Below are 24,399 nucleotides of genomic sequence, written 5' to 3'. Positions count from 1 at the left end.
TGGCAGGATGATGCATTTGTTAGAAGTCCTCTAATGTGAGTAAAACGCTTGGGAGAGAATTTAAAGCAATGGTCATAAGGACTACTCACTGGACTTGAGAAAAGAATGCAGGACATGAGTGAGACTCTTAACACAGAGACAAAGAAGAACATAGCAGAGATAAAAGGCTCAATAAATGAAATGAGAAACATACTTGATGGAATGAACAGTAGGACTGAAGAAGCACAAGAACGAATTAGTGCCCTATAAGAGAGAGTAATGGAAAGTAATCAGGCTGAACAAAAGAGAGAAAAGAATTATTTAAAAAAAATCAAGAATAGACTTCGAGAGCTCAGTGACTTCATCAAACACAGCAACATTCATATTTTAGAAGTCCCAAAAGAAGACAGTGAAAGGGGGGCAGAAAATTTATTTGAAGAAACAATAGCTGAAAACTTCCTTAATCTGAGGAAGGAAACAGATACCCAGATCCAGGAGTCACAGAGAACTCCCATAAAAATAAACAAAAACAGACCAACAATACATATTGTAATTAAATTTGAAAAATACAGTGATAAAGAAAAAAGTGTTAAAGCAGCAAGATAAAAGAAGTCAGTAACTTATAATGGAAAACCCATAAGGCTAGCAGGATTTTCCAGTAGAAATATGGTAGGCCAGAAGAAAGTGGCAATGACATATTCAAAGTGCTGAATGGGAAAGATCTGTAGCCAAGAATACTCTATCCAGCAAGGCTATCATTCAGAACAGAAGGAGAGATAAAGTGTTTCCCAGAAAAACAAAAACTAAAAGAGTTCATGACCATTAAACCAACCCTGCAAGAAACATTAAAGGGAACTCTTTTTTTTTCTTTTTAAGTTTGTTTATTTATTTTGAGTGAGACAGAGATAGTGCAAGATGGGGAGTGGCAGAGGGGAGAAGAGAGAGAGAGAATCCCAAGCAGGCCCTGGAACGTAAGCTGAAACCAAAAGTCACTGACTGAGCCACTCAGAAGCCCTTAAAGGGGACTCTTTGAGCAGAAAGGAGAGAAGACAAGTGACAGTATAAAGGTAGGAAACATAAAAGCAGTAAAAAGAAATATTTCTGTAAAATATAAGTCAAGGAACTCACAAAAAAGTATATAAAATATATAATATATCTAAAATGTGTGGAGGGGAGGAGGAAGGATGGTTTGAAACTTAAATGACCACCAACTTAATATAGATTGCTATTTTCAGAAGAGCTCATATACAAGCATTATGGCAATAATGTATCAAAACCACTATAAATATGCAAAGAATAAAGAGAAATAAATCCAAGTATATCACTAAAGAAAATCAGCAAAACATAAAAAAGAGAGGGACAAGAAAGGATCAGAGTAAATCTTCAGAAATGATGACAAAACAAGCAATAAAATGGTAATAAATACATATTTATCAATGATTACTCTGAATATAAATAGACTAGACTCCAATCAAAAGACACAGGGTTACAGAATGAATAAAAAACCAAGACCCATCTATATGCTGTCTACAAGAGACAGTTCAGTTTGGACCTAAAGGCAGAAGTCTTCTAATTTGATTCTTTTCTGCCCTACAATGGGGTCTTAACAGCCATCCTTACCATTCAACAAAATGGTGAAGTGTAGGGGAGGAAGTAGAAGTTGAAACATTCTTTTTAGCAAAGTTGGAACAGAGGGACATCAGTGCCATGCATGATAATGCATTTACAGATGGATCAGGGGAGGAAGCACTTCTTTCCCTGTGAAGTGGACAATATTCTAACACTAAAGGTCCTCATTTTACAGGAAGTCCACTGTTTCATTTGGATGAATGGGAACAAAGCCAGGGGAATAAAAAATGCTTTGGTCAATATTTCAAAAAGTGTACATTCAGCGGAAATTTCTTTCAAAGTCCTTCAAAACAGTCACTCTGGGGACTAGATAGTCATTTTTCATGAGACTGCTTCTACTGAAAATATCTTCAGGTTCTTTTTTGAGGTTGCTTTAAGACTCTGTTGTAACAACAACAACAACAACAACAAAAAACCATTTATTGAACAACTTCTCTGTGCCAGGCACTGTTCTGAGGTTGTAATGGTGAGCCGATGAGAAACTTCTTTACAATATTTGGCAGTGAAATATTGATCTCTCTGGTCTGAATCAGAATCAGTTACCCCCAAATCATGTATCAGAGAACTTTTATTTCTTAAACAGTAAGTAGACACTGCATGAAAAGCTGTGGAAATAAGTCTGGAAATCACAGGATCAAAAAAGGCTTGATAGTTCAACTGTAGTACATCAACAGAGCTTTCATCGTACATCTCCCTAAGTATAGCCATGTAAGAAGCCTTCCTTACACTTGTTTGGCTCTGAAACTTTTTGTCAAAAAGCGTCTCTAGTTCTGCAAACTAGCAATGACCACCACCACCGCTCCAGAGAATAGGCGAGGTTTCCTGATGGCGCAGTGAGGCAGAGAAAGGAAGGCATGCCTGGATCCCCTTAGGCTTTACTACTGCAGGGCTAGCGGGACTCCCAACAGCTGGCACGGGCATCTCATTGCCTAAAGGCTTTCTCCGGTATCCATGCCTGTTTACAGGTGCAGCAGGCTGAAAGCGGGGAGGATTACCATCCTTGGCAATGGATGTCAACCTACGACCAACGGGCTTTGGTACAGAAGTCCCCCAGTTCTTTTGCCCCAGGGATGGGGGTGACTGCAGTGTTTGTTCTACACAGGCGTCCAACTTTCTTTGGTGGGAAGAAGCTCTGGTAGTTTCAGTGGTGATTTGTTAGACAATACGCCCTTAGTGGTTATGTTCCATTTCTTGTCTCACTTACCCACTCCCCCTTTGGTTGTTCCTTCCCCTCCTCCAATAATCTAGTACTCTCCAGTCCTTCTCTGTTTTTGGGAAAAACAACCAAAACTTACTCTCTGCCAGATAATGTGTTGAGTGCTTCACACATCTTATCTCATTTGCTGTCATTTAATTATCAACACTCTCTCTTTTCCCAAAGCAAATGGACTTAGAGAAGCAGGGCTTGGAGAGAGTAAGGAGTTTATCTAAGGCCATATAACATTATAGACTAAATTGTGTCCTCCAAAAATTCATATTTCAAGCCCTAAACTACAAAGTGCCTGTATTTTGAGGTAGGGACATTAAAGAGGTAATTAAGGTTAAATGAGGGTAGAATCCTATCCAATAGCACTGGTGTCCATATAGGTAGAGGAAGATACATCAGAGTTTTCTCTCTTTGCATATGTACACAGAAGAGAGGCTGTGTGAGGACATGGTGAGCACAGCTGCCTGAAAGTCAGCAAGAGGGGCCTCCCCACAAACCAACATCGCTGTCATGCTGATCTTGGAATTCCAGCCCCCAGAACTACGATACAATAATTTGTGTTGTTTTAGCCACCAGACTGTGGTGTTCACTTATGGCAGCCCTAGCAAGCTAATACATAGAGCCTATAAGAGTTGAAGCCAGAATTCATTCCTTCATTGAATAAATATGTATTGAATATTATGTGCTGGGTATTGAAAATATAGTGAAGACATGAGCAGGAAGGGGCACTGCCCTTCCACACAATACACAGGCCATGTTCCAACTCTGTATGGAGAAGCAATGCCATGCCATGACGGAAGACTGGCCTGGCCCAGGAGGTCAGGTAGGGCATTTCTGAAGAAACTACTCCTGACCTGAGGCTTCTAGAAGAGAACCGAATAGTCAAAGAGGGGAGGGATGATGCTGAGTGGAGGGAACTATAGGTAAAAAAGGGCATAAGCAAGTATGAGGAGCTGGGTGAGTATGAAGACAGAAAGAAGACCGTTAATTTATCCCCAGAGACTAGGCTTTTGGTGGCATTGTACTCAGACACCAGGTGCTTTAACAACGTTGGCTGTGGTGGGCTGAAAAATGACCTCCCCCCAAAGATATTCATACACTAATCCCTAAAACCTCTGTATATTACCTTATACAGGCAGGGCAAAATGTCTTGCAGCTGTAATTAAGTTAAGGATCTTAAAATGGGAAGATTTTCCTGGATTATTTGAGCGGACCCTAAATGCAATCCCAGTGTCCTTATAGGAGAGAATCAGCATGGGGAGGAAATATGAGAATACACACTCAGAAGAGAAGAAAACGTGCAGATGGAGCAGAGAGAGATGTGAAGGCACTGGACATCTGAGGTGATGTGGCCACAAGCTAAGGAGCTGGTGGGCACCAGAGGTTGGAAGAGGCAAGTAATTGATTCTCCCCTATAACCTTCAGAAAGAGGATGGCCCTTCTGACACCTTGACTGCAGACTTCCTCCGCCTGGAACTGTGAGAAAATAAATTTGCGTTATTTTAAGCTGCCACATTTGTAATTATTTGTAACTATAAACACAGGGAACTAAAAGACAAAAGTTAGTCCATGTCAGGTTCAAAGTCCAGGAAAGGATGCCTCAGTGATGACTGATTTGGAAGAAATCCCTACTGTACCAATTCCCTCAGCAAGACTTCTGGGTAGTATCACTTTACCTGGTAGAAATCAGATGCGCTCAAGGTTTGCATTGTGCTAGAAGAGCCTTCTCCTGGTGCTGTTCCTCCACTTCCCAGTTGCCTTGCTGCTATTGCCAACCTAAAGGACCCACACTGTTGTCTGAGCACAGAGTAACTCCTGAAATCTTTGGCCTTTCCTATGTATAAAATAATAAAGGGAAGCTTTAAAAATATTTTAAAGAACATTTTTTAAAAAGCCTCAAGAACTGTGCTTCTTCTTAGGCTATTCCCTCTGCCTAGGATGACTCATACCTTCTCCCCTCAGTTGGCAAATTTTATTCATTTTTCAAGATTAGAAGCTTTCAATTGTCACTGTGTAGGAGGAAAGTCGTCACCTGTGGGACAGAGGGGGACTTTTGCTTGGCTCCTAATGTGTGTCCTCCCCTCCTTATCCTATCTGGCTCTCTCCAGCAGCACCAGCAGCAGCACGGCATGGGAACTTGTCAGAAATGCAGACTCTCAGGGCCTACCCCAGACCTTCTGAATCAGAATCTGAATTTCAACGAGATTCCCAGGTGATTTGCATGCACATTAAAGTTGAGAAGCACTGAGCTAGAAAGTCAGAATTGAATGTGGACAATTTTAGTATGATATGATCAGATTTTAAAGATTTATAGAAAAGGGCTTTCTGGGTGGCTTAGTCGGTTAAGCGTCCGACTTTTGTTTAGGTCATGATCTCGCGGTTCATGGGTTCGAGCCCCGCGTCGGGCTCTGTGCTGACTGCCAGCCCAGAGCCTGGAGCCTGTTTTAGAGTCTGTGTCTCCCTCTCTCTCTGACCCTCCCCTGCTCACGCTGTCTCTCTCTCTCTCTCCTAGAAATAAATAATTAAAAAAATATTAAAAAAAAAAGATTTATAGAAAAGGGCTTTTAAATTAATCCATTCTGATTTAGACTTTCATTAATGGGTAAAGTTGTGGGAACTAAGAAAGGTACACACGGAAGCTTTGTCAGCCGTTCAGGGGAGAGGACTTGTGACATGCATGTGTGCATACATTTTATGGAAATTCAGTTCCTTGCTTCCCCAGTGGAGGCTTACTAAAGGAACACCCTGGGGAGAATGACTCAGAATGACAGGAGCAATGGTTGATCTACTGGTTTGGACTTCCTGTCTTAAGCTTTCTATTAAGCAGGGTTCTAATTACTTCAAGTGTAATTACAGGCTTTTACCCTTTCTCTGACTTCATTAGCAAGGGATGTAGTGGAGAGAGAATTTCAGCAAGGGATTTAAGGACTGCTTGTGCATTAATTATCCACCTTTGTCTCTGATGATGGGTGTAAGTTCTCCTCATCACAAATGACCTGGCTCAGAGGCCACCTCACCAGACCCCCGTCACACTACATGGCAATCAGGAGAAAGAGAAAGAGCTGCCTTCTCCAAGCAGCCCAGTGCCCAGGGTAGAGCATTCTGTCAGGCTAAGAGCACAAGGCAGCTTTTCAACCATCACCTCTGGCAGTCTGTGACTTGTTTTCAGGGAGGCTCACAACTAAATTAGTAGTCCACAGGACAGAGGAGGATTGGAGAAATTCTTTGACCATTTCTAAGTGAAAGAAGCAAACTCCAGCTTTGAGGTTGTCAGAATAAGTATTTTTATTACCATTCAACAGCTGAAGGAACCAGAGGGTCAAGATAACTAAGGTAACACAACTAATAAAGAGTCATAATAAATACTACTTCAGGAGAACTTACTATGTGCCAGCTACTGCTCTGAATTGTCTTATGTGTATTGATTTATTTAATTCTCATGACAGCCCTATGAAGTATGATCATAGGCCCATTGATGGATGAGAGCAATGAGTGTAGAGAGTGTATTCATTTGCAAGAGCTGACATAACAAATTACCACAAACTCGGTGGCATAAAACAAAGAAATGTATTCTCTCCTGGTTCTGGAGGGCAGAGGTCTGAAATCAAGCTGTCTACAGGGCCATACTCTCTCTCTGGAGGCTCTAAGGGAGATTTCCATAGCTTGTCTCTTCCAGCTTCTGGTGCCTGCCATTGTTCCTTGACGTGTTCCTGTATCACTCCTTTTCCTTCATGTGGCACTCTCCTTCCCTGTCTGTGTCTCTCTGCTGGAGCTCTTTTATGAGGACCCTTGTTATTGGATTTAGGGCTTACCTGGGTAATCCAGGATGACCTCCTCAGCTTGAGTTCCTTTACTTAATTAGATCTGCATAGACTCTTTGTCTAAATAAGGTCACATTTACAGATTATGGGGTTAGGATGTGGACATATCTTTTTGGGGGCAACCATTTGGCCCACTACAGAGAGGCTAGGTAGCTTGCTCAAGGTCCCACAGCCAGAAAGCAGCAGGGCTGGGATTTGAATCTACTCTGTCCAGTTCCATTCCCTTAGCTGCTACATTCTTCTCCCTCCCACAAATGACAGAGGCAGGCCCTGTGCTAAACCCTACCACATACGTAAAGTGATTCACACTCACTCCTTGCTCTCAAGGAGCTTACCAAGGAGGGCGTTCCCTCTCACTCAGACCACTGCAGGAGTCTCTCAACTGGTCCCCTATCTTCACTCTTACTATATAATGAAGAACAAGAATCACACACGACAATCCAAATGTTGACTCTGGTGTGGGGGCAGGCAGGTTAACCTATTCAAGCCTCGGTTTCCTTTTCTGTAAAATGGTGATATTATCTACCCCCATGTGCATAATGAGTATTATTAACAAAATCTCAGAATCAGTCACATACAGATCCTTAGGAAATGTTGCTTCCTCCTCTCTTCCCTCCTATTCTATCAATCCCCACACGAAGATAATTATAGTCATTGATTAGCTTAGACTGGGATACTGGCAGTGGAGGAGTAAAAGGGGGTAGAGAATAAAGATATTTAACACACCAAATTGATGGGGCTTTGTGGTTGATTGATGGGAAGGCTGTGGGGCACAGAGAATAAGAGAATGGTTCAAAAGAAGGCTCCCAGTTTGGGGGCCTCCCCATCTGCGAGGGTGGAGGTGGAGGTGCCATTCCCTGAGTAGGGCACAGTGGAGGAGGAGTGCGTGAGAAGTCTGTGAGTCATCTGAGTGGAGTTAGTATCTAGAGGTGGTTAAAGACATGAGTCTGGGGCTCAAATGAGAGGCCTGAACTGGGAGTCTCAATGTATGGTTGATAAACGGGAGGCAGGAGCTGCTGGGTGGATATATGAAGGTGAGAAAGGATAAAGTCTGAGAGCGAGGCAACCTTCCCAGGCCGAGACTTAAGGCGATGTCTCCTTTCCTCATTCTACCTGTAGACTCTGGACAAAACCTGTGGGGGCCCCACCTCTAGGACCACAAGGGAACTGAGGGGTCATGCTCCTCTGTCTTCCCTGTGTAGGCTGGGGCTAGAGGAGCCTCTAGTCAGGGGGCAGAGGTGACATCCAGTTCAGGGCAGTGACCTTCTTTTCCCTGTGCTGAAAGAGACTTCAAAGGGAACAAGAAAGAGTAAAAGTGGGAGGCGCTACTGAGGATACAAAGAATACCTCTGTCACTGTATAGGGCAGTGTTAGTTGCTACCGTGTTTCTACACAGACATGTGGCAATTTGTATCAAGGACCTTAAACTGCGTGCCTGAATATTCCACTGTTAATTTATTTAAACAAATTCAGTATCAGAGGGCATGAAGATATACATAATATAATGCTCATTCAAGTATTATTTATAATTGTGGAAAACTAGAAACAGCCTTAATGTCCACCATACGGGATGTCTTACGTGATGTTTGCTATCATGGAATACTTTGTAGCCCTTAAAATAGATGATGAAGAAGTACGTAAGTTTTCATGGAAAGATGTTCATGGTATATTTTTTTGAGAAAAAAAGCAAGCAACAAAAGCCATGTATAAATGACCAAATGGTTGTTTAAGAAAAGAACTATGTATGTGCATACATAGAGAAACTCTGGAAGAATATGTACCAGAATGTTTACTAACTGTCAGTGTTGTGATGAAGGATGATTTTATTAGTTTTGTATATATCTGAACAGTTTAAAAGGGGCGTGTATTGCCTTTATGGACAGACAAACAATAGCGCCATTCCCTACAAATAATGGGGCAGAAAGATGGAAAATCCTGCTTGGTTTACAGGGATGTCATGTGAAAGAGGTTCTTGCATGTCTGGAGGAGGAGCCTGAGATGTAGGCCCTGCAACAGAGCTGAAGGAGTGTCTCTTGCAAAAGCCCCTAGAAGGAGACAAAGATTTAAACTCCCCATCCTCATGGACCCATGAACATTCTTAACTTGCTCATTACTAGCGCTCCAAACCCTCCTGGGTCTCTTCTGTAGTCGAAAAGACAAAAATCAGATGCAGAATCAGATGGGCAATGTGGGCTTTGCAGATCTTTCTTAGGGATCAGTCATTCTCGCAAACTTGTGTTGAAAGTGCAGGTGAGGGGGCACCTGGGTGACTCAGTTGGTTAAGCGTCCGACTTCAGCTCAGGTCATGATCTCACGGTTCGTGGGTTTGAGCCCTGTGTTGGACTCTGTGCTGACAGCTCAGAGCCTGGAGCCTGCTTCAGATTCTGTGTCTCCCTCTCTCTCTGACCCTCCCCTGCTCACGTTGTCTCTCTCTCTCTCAGAAATAAACATTAAAAAAAAAAGTGCAGGTGAGGTTCGCAGGCTGGGGAAGGCACTCAATTGCTCAGTAGTTGCAGTGGGATGTTGTCTGGGAGTTAAGGAGGCCTGGATTTAACTCATGGCTCCTGCACTTAAAAATGGTGTGCATTTGGGGCACCTGGGTGGCTCAGTCAGTTAAGTGTCCGACTCTTGATTTCAGCTCAGGTCATTATCTCAGGGTTGTGAGATCAAGCCCCACGTTGGGCTCTGCATTGACAGTTCAGAGCATGCTTGGAATTCTCTCTCTGCCCCTCCCCTGCTCTTTTTCTCTCTCAAAACAAGTAAATGTTTTAAAAAAGAGGAAAGAAATGATGTGCAGTTACTTCAAGGTTCAGGTGGTTGGCAGAAAATGAGAAAAGAATGGCAAATTCCTTTCAGGGCTTTGTGAGGATTAAATGAGATAATGCATGTGAAGTTTTCAGCATAGGGATCTGGCAGTACTATGTAAGAGCAGTTGCTCTCTGCCCGAAACAATTTTCTGGATTTCTTTACATGGCTTGTGTCCATACTTCATTCTGGTCTCTCCTCAGAAAGGACCTCCCTGGCTTTCCTGTGTAAATTAATACCCACCCCCTTGCCACCACTCTCCATTCCTCATCCTGTTAGGGTTTCTTTCATATCACTATAATTGTCTGTTCCTACATCATATAGGAATAAATAAGCTCCATGAGAACAGGGCTTTGTCCTTTTTGTTCATGGTTGTTGCCCTGTTGTCTAGAAGAGTGTCTGGCATGCAGCAAGTGCCCGGTAAATGGATGAATAAATTCATACTTAATTATTTGGATGAGTGAATAACTGTATTTAAATTAAATGCTTTTAAATTATTACTGTTAGCATTAAATGCATTATTCACTGAATGAACAAACAAATGAATGAATGAATGAACAAATGAGTGAATACATACCAGTTATTTAAACCTGATTGTTATCCTTAATTGGTAAATGAGTGATATGTCCATGCCAAGGGAAGGATGAGGTCTTAAACACTATAAGTTGCTCATATACTTTGGTCCTGGAATATTTCAGATAAACACTCATGAATGTGGTGTCTATTTGTAGATGAATGTCACAAGTCTTCCTGAACTGAGAGAAAGGCTATTTAAATATAGGAGTCAATTTATCAACTTCTGGAAAAGGTTGCTTCCTTCTTGACCTCAGTTAGCAGTTTTACAGTGATAGCATTTAGGGAGAATGGTTACTCCATTTTTTTCTGATTTGCAAAGGGTTGTAGAAATTGAATGCAGTGCTGTAGGCAACATGGTCTAATGGGAAGGCAGGTATTGAAATCAGATCAACTCAGGTGTGAATCTTAGCTCCATAACCTGCTGTCAGCAAGACCTTGGATGAATTAGTTGAGCTTTTAAAGCCTAGTTATTTTATTTCTTTATTTATTTAGAGAAAATGCACACAAGCAGGGGAGGGGTAAGTGGAGAGGGAGAGAGAATCTCAAGCAAGCTCCACAACCAGCATAGAGCCCAGTGTGGGGCTCAATCCCATGACCATGAGATCATGACCTGAGTTGAAATCAAGAGTCAGACACTTAACCGACGCAACCACCCAGGTGCCCCCAGCCTAGATCTTAATCTATCAAGTAGCAAAGATAGTGGCCCTCGTGTGATGTATCATGATACCTGGGATGCAACAAGTCTCCTCTTTTCAACTGATCACTTATGAGAAAGTCAGTGGGAAGATCTGGGAGATCAGTAAAGTGATATGGATCTTTTTCTTCCTGAGTGTATGAAATGGAAGTCCCCAGAGGTAGTACAGCTTAGGGGTGCAGGAGGAATTACTTAGTGCTCTGAATTTGAATACAAATGCCTGTTGTTGCATCTTGATTTTGCCACTTAGGATGCATGTAATCTTGGCTTAGTGATGATGATAATGATAATGATGATAATAACACCATGCTCATGAATACCTGGCACATGATCAGCACTTAGCAAATGTTAGCTATGAAGATGATTTATTATCACAAAGGGACTGTAAGTTATTTTGTCTAAATTGGGATACTTTTGAAAATGAAAGTGGACAGTGTTCATACTTAAATCATGACAACAGGTATAAACTAAGATGAACTAGGTCAAATGCAGTCATAGGTTACCCTAATATTATCAAGATACCTGATATATAAGGATGAATCCCCCCCCCCCCCCCCATTGGAAGTATCTAAGGAAAGACTAGAAGACTCTCACACTGACCTGGCTAAACCCAACCTTGCTTTTGTTTTCCTCCCCCATTTCAAGCTTTTCTGATTCTACTGGAGCTCTGTCTAAAAGTTTATTGTAATATTAGTCTTCCTGGTTTGAATCTCACTGGGGAGAGAGAGCTTTGGAGGATTTCTGCTTCCTTGCTTCTGCTAACTGCCATGGGAATATATGCTGACCTCAGCCTCCTGTGGGCACATGCCAAGGAAGTGTGGGTGAAGCGCATTAATCAGCATACTCATGGCCTCACCTGACCTGCCCTCATGTACAGAGAAACCCCAAAGACTCACATTCCATCCAAAACAAAGTTAATGAATTCATACCCGGCCTCATTTTGTCCTTGAATCTGAAACCAAGACTCCTGGGAATGATTTTGTAACCAAAATCAAAACTGTTTATTTCTCCTCCTAAACTTTATCAGGTTAATTCAAAATAAAAATATTCTCTTTCTCAAATTAGGCTTGAACTGGAGATTCTAGGCTTTGAAGGAATGTCAGAACCTCCTTACAGTTCCAAGAAAGCTTCCTTAACTTATTCCTCATTAGTGCTCCAAGCCCTCCAGGGTCTTTTCTGTAATCAAAAATAGTATTGCAAAAGATCAGAATCAGATTACTCAAGCAAACCTTCCTCCCTGTGGGCCACGGGGTTGGGGTATGGGGACTCTTTACTTGCAACATCTGCAAATGTTCTCTCAAAAACCTGCCAGAGAGCACAGCCTCAGCAAATACCTCATCCCAAAGCCTTTCCCTAACAGTTCCCAAAGTAGAATTCTTCAAATATTCAAAAGTTCCTCAAAAATGTATCTATATAATACTTATGTGTTCTCTACATGAATATGAATTATTTGAAGTCAGTATATAGGCTTTGTTATATTTTTACTCACATTTATTATAATTTTTCTGATTATAGAGGTGATATATATTCCTTTTAGAAAATATAGAAAAATATGGAGGTGACACTAAAGTCACCCATAATCCCATCTACATGTCATCATTGTTGTCATCTAAAAATACATCCTCCTAGTCCTTTGGTCTGGAAAGAAATGGGTATTTTAAGAGCTTACACCATATTTTTTCCCACCTTTGAGAAAGAAGGCAAAAGAGAAGTTAGTCTTCCTATGACTACATTTGATATTCAGAAAAGTTTATGATAATAAGTAACTAAATTCATAAGCAGCCTTTAAAAAAAGCAGAAATCTTCGCAGGTTTTAAGATAATTGTAGCATACTTTATAAATAGTTCAAATATCTTAATAAAGTATTTTGATAAATAAAAATAACTAGCAGAGAATTAATATTTGGGATACTGTATTATTTGGTCAAGCGACTTTTTGGACTTTTTGGTTATTTGATTTCAGCGAATTGGCTGTTTGGCATATTGATAATTTAGTTCATGTGACATAGTATCTCATGTTTCAGGACTGAGACAAGTACAGGAAATTTTTTAACTTAATTAATTTTGAGAGAGAGACAGAGAGAGCAAGCCAGGGAAGGGAAGAGAGAGAGGGAGAAAGAGAATCCCAAGCAGGCTGTGAACTGTCAGTGCTGAGCCTGATGTGGGGCTTCATCTCATGAAATGTGAGATTATGATCTGAGCCAAAATCAAGAGCTAGGATGCTTAACTAAATAAGCCACTAGGTACCCCAAGTACAGGACATTTTTATTTAAGGCAGTTAGGATGCTGAGAAGTAAGAAGGTACAGTAAGACAACATTTATAGGGGAAAAGGAAGGGCCAGATGCTGGGGAGAGCATGCGTAAACACTGTGGAGATAGGGTTCAGCTTGGACTTTTGGAGGAAAGTGGTTCAGAGTTGGGAGCAAGAAGAACTGGAATGAAAGCTGACTGGAAACAAGCAAGTGTGAGAGCTGTAGTAGAGGTTGTAAGTGGCTGTCTTCAAACCCAGTTGGCATGTGTGGCTCCCTGTATGGGGAGACAGGTACAGGGGAAACTGGTGGTGTGAGCTAGGGGCTGAGTCCCTCACACCAGCCTGGCTTAAAGGGTTGGGACCAGGACAACACCTAGGTTCCTTTCAGCAGTGACACATCAGTTCTTGCAAATTCTCATCCAATTCTAGATCTCTTATTCTCCTTCCCTTACTCATTTGGAGCCAGTTGAAATATGATATTACTGTCAAAATGTGGCTTGTAAACAGAGGCCATTTTCATTGCCACTAAATATATCCTTTAAAAACTATGTTTGAAATTAAGTAGACATAAGGAGCTGCTTTCCTAGGGGACACTTAGGTCTGAACACAGTCTGTTTCACAGATGTCACAGGCTGAATGGCATCTATGATTTAGCAGGAGGGAAGCACCTCATGCTAACAGATGATGTGAAAAGGGACTGGGAGTAGGGCGGAAGAGGACAGAGAGCGTCCTGAAAAGGGATGAGACAGTAGGAAAGGATGCTTACTTTTAGTGACAAGGGGAAGGAAAGAGACTAAGAATCACTGGCTATTATTCTCTAAGAAGAAACTTAGAGAATAATCAATATGAAACCTTCCTTTTATAAGTGAGGTCACCTTGTCACCAAGAAGTTAAGCAAACTGCCCATCATGACACAGGGAGTTGGTGACAGATCCAGGACCTAGGGCTCAGACTCCAGTGCAGGACACCATCAAGGAGATTTAAATATACAAAAGGAAAACCCTAGAGAAAGCAGAAGGATTTTCCTAGGGTGTGAATTTAAGATTACCTGCCTGACAAAGACAGCAAAGAAAAAGGCAAGAATTAATTTTATTCTCCTTGGAGAACTGAGGGCTTGCTCACCTACAATCTCCCTACATGAATCCCAGTTGCCTATGAGCAGAATAGGCAGTCAGCATTGAGCCCACTTCCTGGGGCTTCTCAGCAAGTCCATGGGAGCTGAGATGATGGTATTTATTTATGCCATCATTTATCACTCATGTGGCTTCTGTTTGCAGTAATTCTGCAAAGGTAGGGAAAGCTTTTCATGTGAGAAGCAGAAGGGAAATGAGTTGCCTGCTGTAATGTGTAAATTTGGCTTCTCTGGGCCATCAATTTTATGCCGTGAGGATATTAGATGTTATGCAACAAAAACCAACTGTGGAGTCTCAATGCGAGCATCACATTGAGTGTGGAGAGCACCCTCCGCATTGTTATACCCACAGGGTCAACCAACTGGGTTCAACCCACACTTACAGCAAATTTCCATTGACCACTGATAGCCTGTGGTCTGCCAATCCCCTCAGGGCCCAATGTGGCTGAAGTAATCCTAACATTCACCTGAATCGGTAAAGGAACCAGCAGTCTGGCTAATAGACCCATTCAACCACACTTAGAAGAGGGGAGTTGAGATCTTCACCAAGAATATCAATTCTAAGTCCCATATATGATTCTTTGCAGGACTGTAAACTCTATGAAGCAACATTTTTCTTGACCTCTAGATGTTTTCTTTGTCCACCTTAATTTCTCCAGATAATTGCCCAAAACATTAGTTTTTTCCTAGTTAAAACTAGTGATTCAGTGCCCAAGACTTCTTAGCATTCCTCCCCCAAGACTCTGGGTAATTGTTCTCAAACTGTGGCCAGGGCCAGCAGTATACTCATCACCTGGGTTCTTAGAAATGCAAATTATTGGCTCTTTTGCTAAATCTACTGAATCAGCAATGCTGGAGGTGGGGCCCAGCACTCCGTGTTTGAACAAGTCTCCAGGGATTCTGATTAGACATGAGGTTTGAGAACTGTTGCTCTGTGGGAAGGTGGTACACAATTCCTTTCTCACGAATGAGGGTCAGAGACCCCCAGACATTCCTTAACTCCTTTAAGGAATCAGAGAGTTCCCTGCCCCATGCATGCTGGCAGAAAGCAAGACATTCTCAGTTTTCTTTTTTTTTTTACACTTTATGGATAAAATCCTAATTTATTTCATCAAGAAATTAAGTTTCTGAAAAATAAACAGAAATGCTCTATTAAAGTAACATGCTATGTAAATGTAAAAACATTTTAAAGTAAAGTATCATTTGGTAAATAAAAAAGTGCATCTTCATTTAATTCTTTTCCATTTTGCACCTTTTTTGTATATTTTCTTTTTTATTTATTTTTTTCAATTTTTTAAATGTTTCATTTATTTTTGAGACAGAGAGAAACACAGCATGAGTTGGGTAGGGGCAGAGAGAGAAGAAGACACAGAATCTGAAGCAGGCTCCAGGCTCTGAGCTGTCAGCACAGAGTCCAACACAGGGCTTGAACTCACTAACCAAGAGATCATGACCTGAGCCAAAGTCGGACACCCAACCGACTGAGCAGCCCAGGTGCCTCTGTATAATGAGTTTCTTAAAAGAAATTTCTTGTAAGAAATTTTAAATGATTAGTCATCATATATTTAGGTGACAATAATGATTCTTTTAAATTATTAGGATTTATAGAATAATTCACATTATAAATTTTCAAATTCAATAATTTCCCCAGACTTATTGATGAATTCAATGTTGAATTAGTTGTGATAGCAAAGATAGATGAAGGTAAATGCGACTGTCTGTAGAACAAAGGATCCTAAAATTTATATGGAACCACAAAAGACCCCAAAGAGCCAAAGCAATCTTGAAAAAGAAAAGCAAAGCTGGAGGCATCACAATTTTGGACTTCAAGTTATAGTACAAAGTTATAGTAATCAAAACACTGTGATACTGGCACAAAAACAGACATATAGATCAATGGAATAGAATAGAAAAACAGAAATAAACCCACAATTATATGATCAATTCATCTTTGACAAAGTAGGAAAGAATATTCAATGGGAAAAGGACAGTTTCTTCAACAAATGGTGCTGGGAAAGCCAGACAGCAACATGCAAAAGAATGAAACTGGGGGCTCCTAGGTGGCTCAGTCCGTTAAGCATCCAACTTTGGCTCAGGTCATGATCTCATTGCTCATGAGTTTGAGCCCCGCATCAGGCTCTGTACTGACAGTTCACAGCTTAGAGCCTGGAGCCTGCTTCACTTTTTTTTTTTTTTTTTCTTTTACGGCATTCTCAGTTTTAACAGACGTCTGAGCTCTGGGGGAAGAAATACACTAAAGTACAGCCATACGGCAATGAAGAGAGGAAGACTACACACAGTGGTAACTGTCCTCTGAGCCATGGAGAAGAGAAAACACCCACAAGAAAAGCAATGATAAAACCTAGGGACAACTTCTGAATTTGGTTGATGGGTTTGCTCAACATGATTAAGGCTGAAAAGATGAGGAGGGTAACTTCTAGGTGCTGAATTTAGAAAGTTCTGATTTTGGGATGTTGAGACATTGATACTATTTAAGAAACCATGCTATATTTAGAGTAAATTCAGTATGTAAACATGGAGAAAAGATGACCAACATTATATATATATGTATATATATAGATACATACATATATATATATGCATACACACACACACACACACACACACACACACACACACACATATATACACATACTTTTTTTTACAAGAGGATTCCTGTAAGAGAAACAAATAAACTTAAGCCAATAAAACAAAACCCTAGCAAGGTCAACTCCTACTTGGCTTTGTATTAATAGATACCACATTCCAATCTATACTAGTTAGTGATAAGCTACAAGGGGCTTTGGAGTCAAACAGATATGCATATGAGTTCCAGCGCCACCACTTACTAGCTGTGTGGCCTTAAATAAGCCACTCAACTTTATTCAGTGTGTTCCCTCAGATGTACATGAGGATAATAGTAGTGCCTGCTTCCTAGGGATGTCAAGCTGATTAACGTAAATGAGGTATAACAAATGCTTAGCCCAGTAACTGGTAAAGAAAAAAAAAGTACCCAGGGAAAGTTAAGTGCTACGTTTATTATTCTTATTATTTCTGACTCTGTGTCCCCACTGTATTTGGTGCATGAAGAAGTAGAGAAATCTGAAGATGACTGTACTAGTTAGTAAGCAGTGGAAGACAGTGAAGGTGGCACATTGAAGAAGGTCTGCTTGCTGTTCAGGATAGTGAGGAGCCATGGCTCTCCTTGACATGCCGTCTGTTGGGTGCAGAAGGAGAGGGGCTTAGCTCCTGGTCTCCTTTTTGCCAACAGAAATCCAAGGACAGTCTCCAAGCTCACCCAGAAGGAGTACACAGCTTTCCGGCCACCTGCAACTCTGTGATTCGCCCCCTTCATCCATCTGCTGAGAACACACAGTTCTGCCTGGAGTGCTCTTGGAGGACATGAACCTTCATTTGGCATTACTGGCTCAGTGCTAAGTCACTGGCTGTGCTTGTACTCAACTCATGGCCAATGCCAGGTTCTGACATGTTGAGGGCTGCCATTTTCCTTTCCTGAAAGCCGCAAGTCCCACTGTTTCACATATCAGAGTGAGAATGTGGCAAATTCACATGGACAGGGCACATGGACAGGACAAGGTATGGCCTTGAGGAGATAGCTCTAAATGTGTGACTTCCAGCATGGGTTTTGGGAACATCACTTTCTCTTTTGGGCCTTAGTTGAGCTCAGATAGGAACTGGAATACTGGCCCCCTAATTATTTCAGAGACTTGAGTTGAAACCACTTTCATTTAAAAATAGTCTGAAAAAAGTAAATCTCTCTCTCTCTCTCTCTCTCTCTCTCTCACACACACACACACACACATTGAAGCCTTTGACTAAATAAAATTTTCAACAAACTGAGGCAAAGTTGTAGGTTCAGTTTATTCATTGCCCAGGACATGGTGTTCTGTCGTACCGTTTTAACCCTTTTTGCTTCCACCTTCACTCTTGAAACAAAGTTGGCCCCTATATATATTGATCTTTCTCATATCATTTCCTAAATTTTCATGTCTGTAATAACAGCTTCCATATCCTGAATGCTCTCTCTGCTAAGCACCTTGTATGCATTTTCTCACTTGATCATCACAATATTTCTTGAGGCCAGCTCCATTATTATCTCTCTTTTGTATATAAAGAGGCTAAGGCTTAAAGAAAAAAGAGAAAACTCCCATTCACATCAAAAGTTAAAATTTTCACACTTTAATCTGAAAGAATGTAGAGAGAGATGTCCTCATATACTTTGAAAAATCCTTTATGATTTGTTCATATATGGCATGTTCAATGAATTACCTTCTAAAAATAAATAGAGAACATTCTACTTGAGGGATATCATCCACTTTCAGGCTACAGGGGCTATAGGGAGTCCACTCCCAAATCTGGTTCATTTCCAGATCCTCATGGTCAGATGCCAATTGGCAGCCTCCTCTGGATTCTCCACAGACATTCTGAGTTGAACAAGCCCGTATCACACTCTATTCCCTGCCCCACTCTTCAATCTGGTTCCCTGGAAAGACAGACAAATCACTCCTCCAGCAACCTGAGCCAGCTACCTGCAAACTTTTCCCTCCTTCACTCCTTCTCTAAGGCTTGTTGATCCTGCGTTTGGCCAAACTCTTCTCTGGGTCTCCTCAACTTCATCACCACTGCCCTCTCATCTCTTTCCTACTATGGGATGAGCTTCCAAACTGGCTTCCCTGCCTCCACCTCCACTCTCACCCACCCACACTTCACAAGAATGCTAAAGTGATCTTTCTAATATGTACATCCAATCTTGTCCTCCCCCTAGTCAAAATCCTTCAGGACTTCCAGTGTAACATATCTAAGCTCTCCAAACTTTAGAGAAAGCCACTTAAAAGCCTCTGGTCTGGCTCCTCTTCTCCTCTCCAGCCTCCTTTATGTTTTTCCCACCCTTTGACCATTCAGCCGTGTTGAATCCTTTAGAGTTCTCTGTTACTTTTGTGCTGCTGTGCCTTTGTGTGTCCTGGTCATTTTACCCAGAGTCCTTATTTCTTTTATCTGCTGGCGCAGTCCCACTTATCCTCTGAGATTCAGGTCCAAAATCATCTTTCTTGAGACCTCCCTGATTCCATTGAGGCAGAGGTAAGTCTTTCCCCTGTTGCCCCTGGAAAACATCCTGTTGTAACACTAAATAACATGCATTTTATTTACTTATTTAATAATTTTAATAATTTCCCAGCTAATTTTGAGCACTTCTGGGGCTGAGCCTCTCTCTTTTTCATCTTTATGTCTCTAGCACCTACCATGGTACTCAGTGTATCTAGGGCACTTGCTAAATGCTTGTTGAAACAATAAATATGTGATTGAATGAAACTTACCATGTTAAATAAAAGTTTATACTGATCTAGAAATTTCAAAATTAATTAGTAAATGTGGCTTAAGCATGTGTGATATATAAAGCGTGGTGTTGCATTAGACACAAAGAGGAAGTATCGATTATGGCCTCTGTCCTAATAAACTTGTAAACTAGTTAAAGAGCTAGATAATATGTATAAAATTTTTAAATGAGAGAGAAATTATTTTAATGAAGTGAGAAAAAGGAACTTTTGAAGGCAGTGAAGGAGGAGTTACTAAGTGAATGAGATGGAGATGGGTTATAGGATCTTGGAGTCTGGAAAGGTCACTATGGCCTGGAGAAGGGGTTACTTAGAACTCCATGTTGCAAGTGGCAAAAAGAATTAGCCCATAATTGATTTAAATAACAAAGTGAAGCTACTGGCCAAAATTCCTAGGAAGGACTGGCTGCAACTATATAGCATGCAAATAATATGATCTGATTTCTCTCTATTTCTTTTCTTCCCTTTGAGATGCCAGCCTCTTTCCTATTCATCCACATTTTGTCATGTTATCACCTTTCCTTTTCTTCTCCCAGCAGCTCGATGTTCTCCCCTTGAAGGGTACCATTTCCAGACCTCACAGCCTCACCTTTCTTTCTCAGAAAGCTCTAGCAAATAAGTATTTACATTTCACTATCTTTCATTAGTTACATACCTTCACTGAACTAATCACTGTGGCCACAAAAATGGGATATCTTGATTGATTTCAATCAGTGCCCAATCCAAAAGTATGGAAAGATCAATTTTACCTATCACATAGGTAATATCACATAGGCTGATAATATAAAAGGGTGGTTGTCCATGAATATACAAGATACCCAGAGAGGCTAGCCTGTCACCTGGGGAGGGGAGGGTATGGGAAAGCAGTGTCGCTTAGGGCTACAGTGAACAAGTTTGCCTTGCTGCTCATTTGTTTCACCTAAGCCATGATGTTAAAATAGATCTCAGAACATGTGGCCTCTTCACATTATCCTTCCCTAAATGGCAGAAGAAAGAGCTTTTGGATTAGGGACCAAAAGCTCCTGACTTTTGGTCTGCACTCTGTCAGGACACTGAGTCTTTCTAATCCTCAGTTTTCTCAGCTATAAAATGCAGATGATAACACTTGTCCTCCCAAACTTGTTAAGAGGGTCAATGGTCAGTATGGAAGCTCTTTTAAGTCTCAAGATATAACAAGAAAATACTATTTGTAATATTATCCTCAATACTCACTTCCATAGATTCCTCATCTTGAGAGATTAAAAAATTAAACCAATGCACTCTCCCTATTTCCCTTTGTTCACCCCACTCCAGAACGTCCATCCATTTCCCACTGATATGATTTCATTGATATAATCTATATCAATCATGATGCTTTTAGCTCAAGGAATGGAAAATCTCATCCCTTAAAACTTTAAGGTTAATAATAAATAATAATAAAAGAATAGCAATAAGGAGTCCACAGACAAGGTGGGCTCCAGGTGCAGTATGTTAGTCAGTGCTTCTGCCTGTTTTGGTTCTGACTTCACCTTAAGGTTGCTCTCATCCTCACTCCTGTTGCAGAGTGGCTACAGTGGTTCCAATAATGACAGGCAGAGAATTCTTTCTTCATATGTGAGTGTGTGTCCCTCCTTCTCTCTCTCTCAACTAAAAAAACCTTTCCAAAAAACACTCGTCTTGTGTTATTGATTAGAACTGGCCACAAGCCCCCGCCTAAACCAATCTCTGGCAAAAGGGAATAAGATTCTTATGATTGGCTGATATTACTCAGGACTCACCCTTGAGGTAGGAATAGGGCTATTGTCTGCACAGCCACATGGTAGAAAATGATCTGAAAATGGTCAGGGCCTGATGGCTAAAAGAGTAGAGTTATTGGCTTTTGAGTAGACAGCTGATACGATGCCCTGCTCATATACTCAGGCCCTATGGCTTCAGTGCACACCACTGACTTCTGACCACCAGCACCTGCATATCTTTGCTGGTAAGCTTCTTGGGATCTTTGGAACCTACTTTGCTGCCCATGAAATAAGCCAGAAGTACTGGAGGATGATGTTCCCACCTTGGAAAAAGCCCTCAATGGCTGATGAACAATATACATACCCTCAAGTATATAAATACCCCAGTTCCCTCATCTATAGTGTGAGATAACTCTGTGGTGTTTGTTCTACACTGGCTTCTAGAATGTCCCCAGCAGAATTAAGCTCCAGGTGGCCACAGTGGTGGATGGGTTGACAACACTCTTACAGGCTGCCTTCCTTTTCCTGTCTCACTTTTTCACTCTGCTATGGCATCTCCCTCACCTCCTTTTACTTCACATCTCAGAGTTAGCGTTTCGGAAAACCCAAATGAAGCTACTATGTACCATATGCCAAGCTTCTTCCTGAATCCAGAGGCTTTGTATATAATCTTCTCATCTGCTTGGAATGTGTTTCCTTTTTCTTCTCACCTGATCCACTTACTCTCCCTTTAAGTCTTGGTGTAAATGTCACTTCCCCTTGGAATCCTTTGATCTCCTCTCCACCTGACACCATTCTCTCAATTTTGCTCTCCTATTCTATACTTCTCCTTAGCAATAATTATAAAGGCTGTAACTTAACTATTTGTGTAATTTAATTAATTACTTGCTTCCCATCTTTATTCCCAGCTAGACTGTGAGTTGCTTGAGTGCAGGGACAATGTTTTTGGCTCAACACTATACCACTGGCACAGAGTAGAGGGCCAAGGACTTACTGGCTGCTGGAAAGATGAGGGTTGGGATAGACTAAAGATGTAAGTTTGAGGGTTATTCACATGGACAAAATGATTAAATCTTTGGATGAAAAAGATCTTTGACTCACATGGTTCCTACATGAATCTACATTTATTTCTTAGGGAAGGATATAACTTTTATACATGAGAGGATGTCCATAATCACAGAGAGAATCTTGGAGGGACTCATTTATATCTAGAAGAGATGCCATTTAAATCACTGTATTTTATTTATACATTACATAATTCTACCTGAAATCTACCATCCATTAATTAATTAATTAGTTAATTAATTAATTCAATGCCTACTACTTACTAGGCATTGTATCTGGCAAGGCTGTAGAACTATCTGCCATCAACTCTTTTCAAAAGTCATGAGAGAGATTATATTTATGGAGAATATCCCAGAGTCCTTCTCTGCCTTCATCTACCTTGGGCTTTGGCTTTCATTAAAGGAACAAGGAAGAATCTTACAAAAGTAATCACCATATTTGCTGAAAAAGGTATCTGAGGACATTATTTATTCTGTCACTCAGCGCTCACAGGGGAGAAATTAGTGTTAAGTGGCACTAGGCATGGTAGAAACAAACAAACAAACACGCATGCTTGTCACTTCTTTGTCAGGCAGACTCTTTCTTACTAATCCCTAATCCAGACCCTTGCCTCTGCATGGGACAGATGAAGGTTTTGTGAGGCTTGAGGTTTATATAATTTGGAATCCTTTCAGAAAAAAGTGCAAGACTACAAATAAAAATGTTATACAGAGACTTAGAAGCAGTTTTACCAAAATGTGGGGCTCTGAAGTTCAAGTTTCACTGATTTTGTAGTGAATCAGCAACTGACCTTGATTCAGTGAACCTGGTCTCCTCTGCCCTTACCCCTGCCCTGGTTGTTTTGACCTCTAGGCATTGTTTATATTGATTTTCTTACTTGAAAGGCCTTCCTCCTCCTTCTTCCATCCATGGACTATATTTTTTCAGTGTCTGAATCCACAATGCCTTCTGTGATTCTACCCAGCAGGAAGCTCTCCCTTCCCAAAGGCCTACAACCCTAGGAAGATAGCCCAGGATATTTTGTCTCATTATGGCTTAAATGCATCATGAATTACTTTTAGGTGTACATAGTGTGTTTTCTCCAATTAGAATGTCCACTACTTGGACACAGGGGCTTTTTCTTCATTTAGACCTCTCCTCAGCTCCTACTCAAGTTCTGGGCACACCAGCAGGGAAGTGAAATGGAAGTGTCACGATGTAAAGTTATGGAGTTTATGGTGAGGCCAACCTGGGTGGAGTTTTAGTTCTGCCGCTTACTAGCGTGAGACTTTAGACCTAACTGCTCAGAGTCTTAGTTTTCTCATGTATAAATGGATATAATAATGTTCATTTCATGTAATTGTGAGGATTATGTAAAAGCATTTATTCATTCACCACATGTCTATTTAGCCCCTCTCTTGGACTATTTTGGTCCCAGAAGCTTGGAATCCATGTACATGAGCAGTACTTCTGCATGGGGGATAGGTGAGTTGGGAGATGCAAACCCATGATGAAACAGCATAAGACTATAGCACACACAATCACAGTGTAGTAAGTTCTCAGTAAATAGTTGTGAAATAACTGACAGAATGAAGCAATTAGAAAGAGAAAAGAATTATGAAAAATAAGTAAGTCTTCACATATTTGTTGCATCATCCCTATGTAAATATAAAGTTAACTATAATGGGTATTGCAGGGCATGGAAGTTGTTAAAATGCTACATGTAAAAGAAAAATAAAATCAAAGGGAGAAAGAAAGCAGAAAAGAGAGGAAAAAGGGGAGGAAGAGAGGCCCCAAGGATTGGAATGGACCTCTGTGGACCCACCTGACCGAGTGTGCACTCCATGCCACCCAGGAAGTCAGCCTCCTTCAGCCCATTATGGTTGCTGCTGATGTCATGAACTTCAAACCGCAGGCGCTGCACCTCTTCAAAGTAAAAGTCCACAGTGAACAGTTTTGAATACACTGGGTTTATGCAGGTGCGAATCACCTCTGTTCTGTCAACCTGCAAGGAGAGAAGAGAAAACACATCAGAGATTAGGGCTTTTTATTATTACCCTTTAGGTGAAATAATCTTAGGGTGATTCTCCTCCTTCCAAAACATAAATGTCCTCCTCCATCAAGTCACCAGAGTGAAGCAGTTTCAAAGCGCACAAGGAAGCACCATCAGAGAATAAAGCATGTTTCAAGGAG

The 24,399-nt window shown here is 41.1% G+C and overlaps 1 protein-coding gene across 1 annotated transcript in view; it reads right to left on the bottom strand.

Moving 5' to 3' along the window:
* Positions 1–24,399, bottom strand: part of CPNE4 (copine 4) — a 476,281-nt gene that overhangs the window by 140,017 nt on the left and 311,865 nt on the right. Inside the window, exon 3 of the mRNA XM_039242236.1 lies at positions 24,032–24,211. Within this exon, the coding sequence (XP_039098167.1) occupies positions 24,032–24,211 (180 nt within the window). The remainder of the gene's footprint in view (positions 1–24,031; positions 24,212–24,399) is intronic.

Source organism: Hyaena hyaena, unplaced genomic scaffold (assembly GCF_003009895.1).
Source record: "Hyaena hyaena isolate Hyena2069 unplaced genomic scaffold, ASM300989v1 scaffold_210, whole genome shotgun sequence".
NCBI lineage: Eukaryota > Metazoa > Chordata > Mammalia > Carnivora > Hyaenidae > Hyaena > Hyaena hyaena.
This window is presented reverse-complemented; position numbering and strand designations above follow the sequence as displayed.